This window comes from Vicia villosa, linkage group LG7 (genome assembly GCF_029867415.1).
Source record: "Vicia villosa cultivar HV-30 ecotype Madison, WI linkage group LG7, Vvil1.0, whole genome shotgun sequence".
Taxonomy (NCBI): Eukaryota; Viridiplantae; Streptophyta; class Magnoliopsida; order Fabales; family Fabaceae; genus Vicia; species Vicia villosa.
This window is the reverse complement of record NC_081186.1, coordinates 120,871,993-120,882,583: the sequence shown is the minus strand read 5'-3', so window position 1 is coordinate 120,882,583 and position 10,591 is coordinate 120,871,993. Positions and strand designations below refer to the sequence as shown.

General features: G+C 32.9%; 1 protein-coding gene across 1 annotated transcript; it reads left to right on the top strand.

Annotated features, from left to right (window-relative positions):
* Positions 1-2,068: 2,068 nt before the first annotated feature.
* On the top strand, positions 2,069-5,706 carry LOC131616744 (uncharacterized). The gene is made up of 5 exons (XM_058888170.1): positions 2,069-2,220; positions 2,646-3,047; positions 3,983-4,029; positions 4,133-5,107; positions 5,205-5,706. Exons 2-4 carry the CDS (start codon positions 2,738-2,740, stop codon positions 5,081-5,083), a joined length of 1,308 nt encoding a protein of 435 aa, XP_058744153.1. The 5' UTR covers positions 2,069-2,220; positions 2,646-2,737; the 3' UTR covers positions 5,084-5,107; positions 5,205-5,706.
* The last annotated feature ends 4,885 nt before the right edge of the window (positions 5,707-10,591 follow it).

The following is a 10,591-nucleotide window of genomic DNA, read 5'->3' as shown; positions in this document are numbered from 1 at the left end:
TTGATTAAGTTGTTGCAGTTGATGCATAATTGATGTTGTCGTTGTTGTTGTATGACATTCATAATAGTCGCATACATCACATTTTCTAATTTGGAGCTAATGCTCACCATGTTGGCCTGGATTGGCAAAAGTTGAAAGTTGAAGGCTTATGCCTTGATGCCTCGATAAACTGGCAATTTATAAGTTGGGAGTTCTGCTCCAATGGTACCACATGCATATGCATAGTTGAGTCGCATTTGAGTTGCATTTTTGAAGTTGATGTTGATATTAAGTTGTTTTTTGGTTGGTTGTTGTTTGATGTTGTTAAAATTGTTGGTAAAGTTGTATGGTTCTAATCTAATATATTGTTTATCATACATCCGTTTATAGTTGTTGATATCTCACCCTTTTCTTTTGTTTCGCTGTTAGCTTTATATTGGTAACGTGCAAGTAACGAAGATTGAAGATTAGTAGCTTAGTTGGTGTCGTTGCTCTGATACGTAGCACTCGGGGGATGAACGCATTGTCTTGTTTTTGTTGTTATTAAGTTGAATTGAAAATTGTTTCTTTTGAGGAGTTTATTTTAAGTTGTTTTATGTGAGCAAGATGCTATGATTATTTTGGAGTTTATGTTGAGAATCTGCTGCATGGTTTAAAATAAAAGTTGACTATGTTTTGAGACTAAACAAGTTTTGTTATGTGTTATGTATCGCTTGCAACTGCAATACAGGTCGTGGTGTTGTGTTGAAAATGTGATATCCTGAATAGTTGTTCTGAAATTTTATACTCTGATTTTTGCTATAATTTCCGGGTAGATTTTGGGTGTTACATACCTTACGGTGACAAACGGAAGGTTGTGAAGCTCGAGTATCGTTCACTTTCATTTGACAACGGATGGAACTTCGTTTATAGCAACTTTGAGCTCAAGAACCGAGTGGATGTTTTGGCGATGTGAAGAACATATTTCGGTTTCGAAGAGAAAATCTCACTCGAGTTCGTAGTGACGATGTAAAGAACGGTAGAGCAAATCTTAGAGATTCGTAAACGTTCACCGGGCTATTGAAATGTAATGTTTAATTTGCTGTTGAAATTATTGATGTGATGTCGATTTTAATCTATAAATGTTGTTTTTATCGTTGCAAATGTTGTTTTTTTATTTTTTTGAATCTGGTATATTCCATAAAGATTTTTTTTTTAAAATAACCATGTATTAAAAAAAATTACGCAAATAACCACGTTTCAAAAAAAATTACGCAAATAACCAGGTTTCTGAAACCCTTAACACCAAGGCGCCATCTCACAAGGCTTATTCCCTTTTTTTTAGTCCTAGGCGCCATCTGACATGGCACACTCAGTCCCAATAAGCCATGTCAAATGGCGCCTCCCTTCAACTTTTAGGAGGAGGAGTCATCTCATATGGCGCCTCCTTGTATATTTTTGTTCAATTTTCCATTTGAAAATGCACCAAGGCGCCATCTGAGATGGCTTATTGCAGAAAAGTTGTACATAGGAGCCATCCCAAATGGCGCTTCCCTTCATCTGATACAATGATGGCGCCATCTCACATGGCGCCTTGGTGTCAATGTTTTCTGAAACTTGGTTATTTGCGTAATTTTTTCCGAAGTATGGTTATTTGCGTAATTTTTTTCTAATCCATGGTTATTTAAAAAAAAAATTCTTCCATAGATAAACATACGAAAATGTTCCGTATATGCATCTTCGAAAGATTTTCACGCAAATGTAAAAAAATATGCTTCAGAAACTACATTTACGGAAATAGAATGCATTATTGGAAGCACATAGAATTTTTGTATTTATTTAAAATTTCTATTTTTCTCCACTTTTTATTTTTTAATTTTTACCATGTGGTCACAAGCTAGCAAAATTTTTATTTATGATAGCATTAATAAATAAACTATAAAAAAGGTAAACTTCCAGTTTAATCTGATGTGGCATTCTTTTACGAGTTAAAATCCCCATAAAACCACGTATCCACAAAACGCCGTTACATACGACGGCAACCATGACTAAGACGTGAGAGAAAGAGAGAGTCACTCTAACAGCGTCAAAATAGACGGCGCCGCTCCATTTTTCTTTCTTCTCTTTTATCTCTCTCTTATTTCCCTTCTCTCCTCTCTCTATCTCTCTCTCTGAAACACTCTCTCTCTAGTTTCTCTCTCTAAAAATTCCTTTACAACAACTGAAGTAACGAAGCTCTCTTTTTCCCTGTTTTCGTCTAAGGTACGCTATGCTTCTATCACGTATCGCTCCTTCGTATTATCACTCTCTCTATCGCTCTATTCAGAACAAGATTCAAATTCATATTCATAACTGTATTTATTTATTCATTAATTTTTACTTTTAATTGTAGTTTTGAATGATTCGTTATTGTTGTTATTGAAATCCAACGTTTCTGACTGTGAATTCCGATTTTCCGTATTGATTTCTGATCCTTTTGATTGTTTGTATGTAGTGTTGAATTTTATTACTTTCTGTTTTTCTATAATTGAGATGTTGATTTTTATCTGGATTGGATCAAATTATGATTTCAGAATTTGTTTTTAATCAATTTTGAAAAAAAATTCTTTTAGGTATTTTAGCTTATAGATTATCAAACTATGCTTTCAGAACTCGTAATTGATTATATGCTTTTCCATCTGTTCCAGGGAGAAAGCAGTGTTCACTGGTGAATGGGTGATTCTGGTGACTGTGTTAACATAAGAAGGTAAATACTGTTGTTACTATTACTTTAATCAGAATGGGTGCTGCTTGTTGTGTTGCGGCCAGAGATAAAACTATTCAAAGTGGGCCAACTAGTGAAACCTGGCATAGGAATGTTCGTTGTTCTCCGACATGGAGCTTGAGGTGGGATCATCGAGGACGTGTGGCCGGAGAGGATACTAGTATAAATTGGTTTTCGGATGGTGTCAGCAGCAATGATAGGTTGGAGAATAAAAATGGATCACGTGTATCAGAGGATGGAAGCCCGTCGCAGGATTATCAAAGGAATAGATGGATAAAGTCTCCAGTCTCTGAAGGAGCTGACAGACATACAAAATCGTTTTCTGGTAATTTTTGTTGAACCAACTCAAGTCTCTGATTTTTAAATGCCCTTTATCGGGCAGCTGTTGTAGTAAACAAAAAAATGAGTATCCTGTATTCTTTAGCCCCTCGGTGCTTGTTACCTTGAGAATAAAATTCAAAAAAATAAACCGTAAACTTGTTCATTAAAAAGCTTAACTCTGTATGGTTTATTGAATCTTTTTTATTGACCTTTGATATTCGATAATCGTATTACATTATTTGATGTATTAGGGTGGAATTTGCACCAATGGTTAACTTGTTAAGTTTCTCTCGTTCATCATAGTCGAGTATTTGATTAACAAAACAGATAATAGAATGGAAAATCTTGTAAGCATATAGATGTCTAATTGGTATGTGGTCTGAAAAAATCAACGAGTAATTAACAATCCCATTGCACTGAAAAACAATACTTTCATGGATTGTGTGGACAAATCACCTCCCCTCTCAAATATGAATGAAAATTATTCTGTAAATTCCCTATAAATGCCCCCTAATTGTGAAAAACAGGCTTATTATCTAACTATTCTAGAGACCTGTTCCGCCAACATTTCCTTTCGGACCGGAGGTAAAGACTTAAAGATTATGGAAACTCCCATTATAAACGCGCAATCTTGGATGAAGGTCCATTTTGAGAAAATTGTCCATGTTACAGCCTTCTTAAAAAGTCAAAACAAAAGAAAAACTTTTCATTTCAATGTGTATCTTTGTCTGTGGGCTAGTAATTGCCGTGTATCTTAAATTGGTTTCTTTTATATTGCGTCTTGCGTCTGCTTCCTATCTTGCCAACCACTGCCCAGATGCAAGACAGCAATCCAGGTCTTGAAAAAATAATATAGACCATCTCTGTTTTAATTGATCCGTTGTTATTCACTAAATTATTGATTCATAGTTCTGACATTGTTGATAATGTTTATGTCAGATCAATCTATTCCAAGGAATGTTTCCATGGATGGGAGAATGGAACAGGTAAGATTATAACTGGGAAGGAATTTGGTGTTATTTTAAGTTTTTGTCAGTAGTTTATATCTAATTTCTTGGGCACATTTCCTTCTTGTGAATCTCTCTGTAGGTGAATGAGTTGGAAGAGCTATCAGCAGTATCTTGTCCATTTCCTACAAAAACTTCACCAACATTGTCTTCTACTTCGTTGTCAATATCTCCTCTGCCATCTCAAAGCCATCCACCTCCATCGAGCTCAACACCATCAAGGGGGCCCTCCCATTCCACAGGACACCAATTATCACGACAAGTTTCTGATAGCCGAATCATGGGATTTAAGTCACCTAGCAATTTTGATGTATCTGAAGAAACGCCAGTGTTTCCTTCATGGAGCAATGAATATGGTATGCACTCTGGTGGTGGATCTTCAGAATATTGCTCTAGGCCTGGCTTTACCGAGCGGACGGGCAATTCTCCCATGGAAAGTTGGTCATTTGATAGCGAGTCATTTGGTTTTAATTGTGAAAGGTTGGCTAGATTCAGTAATCGGTTTTCAACTTCTCCAGTTGATCCGCAAACATGTGGTGTTTGCTCAAATCTTTTAACTGAAAAGTCTTCCTGGAGCTCTCAAAAGATTGTTGTAAATAATGACCTCTGCGTAGTTTCTGTTCTTATGTGTGGACATGTCTATCATGCTGAATGTTTAGAGAGTATGACACCTGAAATCAACAAGTACGATCCAGCTTGCCCTGTTTGCACTTTTGGCGAGAAACAAGCTCGTAAATTATTTGAAAAAACTTTGAAAGCTGAAATGGATTCAAAAGCTCGAAATAAGAAATCAAGGAACCAAATTATGGATAATGATATTGATGACGGTTCTGTTGTATTTGATCATTTTAAAGATAAAAAGCGTCAAAGTAAGAGTCCTAGAATGGACTCTAGCTCTAGCAAGAGAAGCTCTTCTGGGAAACCTTTTCTGAGTAGACACTTCTCATTTGGCTCAAAGAGTTCAAAATCCATGTTAGATAATCACCCAACCCGAAAAAAGGGCTTTTTCTGGGCAAAATCTAGCAGGGAATAAGCTGTTTCTTGGTTATCGATATAGGTAAGTTGCATTATCTTCATTGTGTTGCTTTCACGAGTTTAATCCTATGATATTATTTTGAATTTAATTCATGTCAATTTTCCTTTCTTTTAAACAGGTTCTATCGCGGATCTTCTCTGCAACCTCAGATAAAATGACTGATAAAGAGCAAGATGTCATTCATCAAACTTTAGTTTCCGAGCGTCTGCATTCAGTCTTATGCCAATGCGAAAGTTCAAAAGGATTAGAAACTGAAATCACAATGTAAAGAAGAAAAGTGGAAAACATACAGAAGGATAAGAAAAATACATGAAGACAGAGATAGTGTTTAGAGACCAATGTTTTCTTTATATATTTTGTACAGATTGATTTGTTTATTGCATGGATATAATTCATTATTCATGTAACCAAATGATGTTCTGTAATCAATTATTCTACTAATGTAATTCACCATACATGCTTAGGGTGTATTTGGTGTTGGGCAACACCAATTAGTTTGGTTAAGTTAGTTGCATTCAGGTGTAATGACATTTTCAGAAAGACGTTGTATCTGATCAATGCTTTCTTGGTTAGAATGATTTGTGATTTTGGTAGCAGATTGGATTATCTGATTTATTCAATGCATTTGTTGCTTGCTGACTGTTGCTTGAATCACCGAACCTTTATAGTTTAAACATTTACACCAACACTGATGTTGCCTGTGGCTTTAGAGAGTTACGTGCACGTTTCATTTAGTATATGTTCTTTCTAATTATATTCTTAACTTATACGCTCCCATGTATTGTGATTTGACATGAGAAGATAAAACAAAGTAAAAAGTAGTGATAAAGAGGCTTTCAGCTTGTTAATGGGCGACAAAAAAGAGCATATGTTGACTCATAGGAATAAAGGTGATATTGTAAAAAAAAAAAATCATTTTTGTAATTACTTTATTATTTCTCTAATGTATTAATTAGTAAAAGCAATAAAATATAACTAGTAGAAGACCCGTGCGTCCGCAAGGGTAAATCAAATCTTAAGATGAATAATTTATTAAAATTCGAATGAGGAATGTTAATTTAAGATTCACATAATATAGATGAAATGAATCTATATATAGTAGCTATGTAAAAAATGGAAATGCAATAATTATTAATATCTTAAGTCATTCGATAAGATTAGGTTGTTGGTGATAAACAATTGTTATTATAAAATCATTAATAACTGGAAATATTTATCAAATCACCAACATGATAAATATTTACAAGTATGACTAATAACTATAAATATTTACAAATATCACGGATAATTATAAATATTTATAAAATTTTGTTGTTTAAATAAAAAAGGTATTGTGGTGATAGTGTCCTGTGAAAGTGGTGAGTTTATGCTAATTATAAATATTTATAATATTTTGTTGATTTAAATAAAAAAAAGGTATTGTGGTGATAGTGTCCTGTGAAAACTTCTTAGATGAATAGTTTTCAATTTTAATTGGTATATAATTTATTTAAATACAATTATAAAATATGAAATAATAAATTTTATTGTGTAATACAATTTAGGCTATAAATTGTTCCAAACATCTCATATTTTATTCAAATAATAGGAGGATTAAAAAATTATAATTAAAAAAATAATTATGATACACACTCATTTTTAGAAGGCTATAAACTATTGATGTTTATGTTATATCGTCAATATATCAAAGCTTATACTAATATATCAAAGAGTTTTTATTTTATCCATCGAAACGGCAAATCATACTAAAAGTGGTACAAATGATTATTGAATCTCTTGCAAGTACATTTTCTTACAATAAACGTTTTAATCATTAGTTCAACTAATTTAATTTCCAATTGTTCAAAAATATGTTGAGTTAGTGGATTAGTTTTAATTAATTAATTCAATTACCATCAATTATGCTAAAACAATGAAAGATATGACATTTCAAAATTATATATAGGAAATTAGTATGGGAAAATTTGAAAATTAGTATGGATATGTTGACTCATAGGAATAAAGGTGATATTGTAAAAAAAAAAAAATCATTTTTGTAATTACTTTATTATTTCTCTCATGTATTAATTAGTAAAAGCAATAAAATATAATTAGATAAGAACGGTGAGTTGATAAATCTCTGTACCTATAGGCCTGAATTTTTTTTTAGAAAACATATCCATTCAAAAGAAATCAAAATTAGGAGATTTCTCGGTCGGATAATACAATTTGAACGCACCTTGGATTGTAATATTCGAACAAAAGGTAAATAAGTCCGGACTGTATCATCCAGAGTGTCACGTTTTTAGTAATGCAAACTATAAACTTTTTTACTCATGATTATGTAACACATTTCTTTAAATCCTCTCAAAATGTCTTCTCTTATTCAATAATTCCGTTTAGTAACACAATTCAAATGTATTTCGACATTAGAAATATCATAATCGTCTTAAGTTACAAGTAATGTACACCTATATCTCTTACCATTTAATCACAATTTAGTTTCTTTTGTTATCGTTATAAGAATCGTCTGAGTAGCAATATCTGAAGCCTATAGGATTGTACGAACGCTTTGAATGGTTGTTTGAATTCTCATATTTTCCATAGGTTGTAGGTATGGTGCACCCTAATGTTGTTAATCATGCCAATGCATTCGAGAATGACTTATCGGAAGATCTCACATATGGTTAAATGAGCCCGTACGGAAGCTGCAAAATTAGGTTTTGAGATAGTAATTGGGAGGTCAGATTCTGTTTATGATGGACGACATACATTTGTTACGATGGGATGCGAAAGATGTGTTTAGTATAAAGAAACTATCCAAAAGTTGAAAAATGATGCCACCAGAACAAGGCAATGTGGATGTCCTTTAAAGATGCGTGGCTACCACAAGGCGAATAATTTTTGAACATTTAGTATGATTTGTGGTATTTATAATTATGGAATGGGTCGCAAGTTATCTAGCAATCTGATTGTTAATCATTTAGATTCAGAAGAAAAGGAAATTGTTGTTAAGATGACAATGAACATGGTTCGGCCTAAAAATATACTCACTACTTTGAAACAAAAAAGACTCGAAAGTGTATAGAATATTAAACAAGTTTATAATGTTTGACACAAAAACAACAAGGCGGTTAGGGATCCGAGAACTGAAATATAGCGGTTGCTAAAAATGTTGGATGAGCATCACTATGTTTCTAGAGTGTGTGATGTAACACCCCAATTTATGTTATTTTATTTGAATTGAGTTAAAATGTTTTTATTAGTTTATTTGGGTGCTTTAATAATTAAATGGAGAATATTGAGGAAACTATTAAAATTATTGTTATTTTAATTAATTAAAATGATAGAAAAATAGAGAATTATGAGTTTTGGGGAGAAAATTTGAATTAAAGAAAAATTAGAGTAAAAAGGTGGAATTAAAAAGAGAGATAGAGGCAAGTGTGAAATTAATTAAAATAAAATTAGGTTTGGGTTAGATGCACTTTTAGCCCCTCTACTTTGATGTTTTTTAATTTTTAGTATTCCATTTTAAAAACCAGCTTTTTGGTCCTGGACTTTACATCACTTTTATTTTTAATGACGTGACATGGATGAGTACAATAATTTATTGTTTTATCATTTTTTTTTGGCTTTATACCACCAGTTTAGTCCGGTTCGGGGGCGAGTTCTGGCATCAAGTGGTTCCATCCCCCTCCCGATCGAAGTTGCGGGGGATCGAACCGTGGTTCTCCCTACCAAGTCCAGCGCCAATCACCACTGGACCAACTAACGATTGGTATTGTTTTATCATTTATTTATAGAATTAGTTAATAATTAAGTTTTTTAATAAATATATTTTGAACATTATTTAATTAAGTTTTTTAATAAATATATTTTGAACATTATTTAATTAAGTTTTTTATAATATATTTTGAACATTATATAAGACAAATTTTAAAGGCTTAAATAGTCCGTTAGTCTCTGTAAGCTGACGTGTTTTTAATTTTGGTTCCTAATTCTTTTCTTTTATCCAAAAAACGATGACTCAAGAGTGGTTAAATGGTAGTATTTTCAAAAGAAAAAGATTTTGAAGAAGAAGAACATATGACTAGGAAAATCAGACAGCTGGTGGACACTGTTATGTCATCTTTGGTCATGGCAAGTGCAAAGGTACTTGCAGAAAATCCTATGTTAGAACCACATTTGGTTCTTCATCCAATCCTTAAGTTTTTATGATAACAATACATATATTTTTTATGTAACAATTTCGTACTCTAATAGTTTCTTGAGTGTGCAGATTCACTATTTTGATTAATTAAGGATTGTTGTCCAAAAGAAGAACTATTTGTATAAATTTCTGAAGTGACATAAGTAGTTCAGAAGAATGTTGAATGCCCATCAGAATGCATTTTGATAGGGTTTCTAAAGACAAGCTTCTATCAGATCAGAAGTCAAGATTTCAAGGCTTAGATAAGCTTTTGCTTCCAGCTCAGAAATCAAGATGTGTCGTTCATATTAGTTGTTGCTTTCATCAGAATCAGCGTTAACACATGTCAGAAGAACTATTTGTATAAATTTCTGAAGTGACATAAGTAGTTCAGAAGAATGTTGAATGCCCATCAGAATGCATTTTGATAGGGTTTCTAAAGACAAGCTTCTATCAGATCAGAAGTCAAGATTTCAAGGCTTAGATAAGCTTTTGCTTCCAGCTCAGAAATCAAGATGTGTCGTTCATATTAGTTGTTGCTTTCAACTCTTAAGACTTCATTCTAACTCTGAAAAAACAAATATCTTTGGTCGCCTACATTACCTGATTTTGGTGTGCTCTTTGTCCCCCCACGATCTCTTCGGAGTCGTTACATCAAGGAAAGCTACGACTTGTCCTTTTCAACGGTCATCTTCTCAGTTAATTCTCTGATTTTATAATTGGCATTAATTTTAGTAAAACAAATCAAGCAGCAACATTTTAAACAAGATGTTCTAACTTGCAAAAAATATATGTTGAACAAAATATTCTATCAACTGCAAGTGTAGAAACATGTCGAACAAGATGTCATATGGAGGATCATATGACATTGTATTTTATGGACAACTGGACTGGGATTTTTGGATCTGTGTGTTACAGGTGCAAAATATTTCAAGAATAATATGCAATCCAATATGGCGCTTAATTTAAGGATAAAAGATGTTATCCGTATTTACATATGTGTTCATAGTTTCTAAATAAGGAGATTATTTACGAAACTATTGATTGAAGATCTATTTTTATCTTGTGCAAATTTTTAGTAGTCTCCTTGCTGCATTTTGAAGCCTAAATCCAGTCCAGATGTGTGCTTTAAATAGAAGACTACAAACCTAATTGGAGAGTAGAACTTGCGGGATAATAGGTTAAGGTTTGTGTGTTAATTCTGAGCCTCTCTAATATCACCCTTGATAGAAGAGTATGACTGTTTTTATGGAGTTGTAATTTCTGTCATGCATTCATAAGTTGTTGAGTAGTGAACGTATATTTGTCACTTAGGTATCCTCGATACATAGTTCTAA

Excerpts from the sequence above, each read along its gene's own strand:
- LOC131616744 (XM_058888170.1), top strand. The coding sequence starts at position 2,738 with ATGGGTGCTGCTTGTTGTGTTGCGGCCAGAGATAAAACTATTCAAAGT. Across the intron at positions 3,048-3,982 it reads ACATACAAAATCGTTTTCTG|ATCAATCTATTCCAAGGAAT; the intron begins GTAATTTTTGTT and ends TGTTTATGTCAG. Across the intron at positions 4,030-4,132 it reads TGGATGGGAGAATGGAACAG|GTGAATGAGTTGGAAGAGCT; the intron begins GTAAGATTATAA and ends ATCTCTCTGTAG.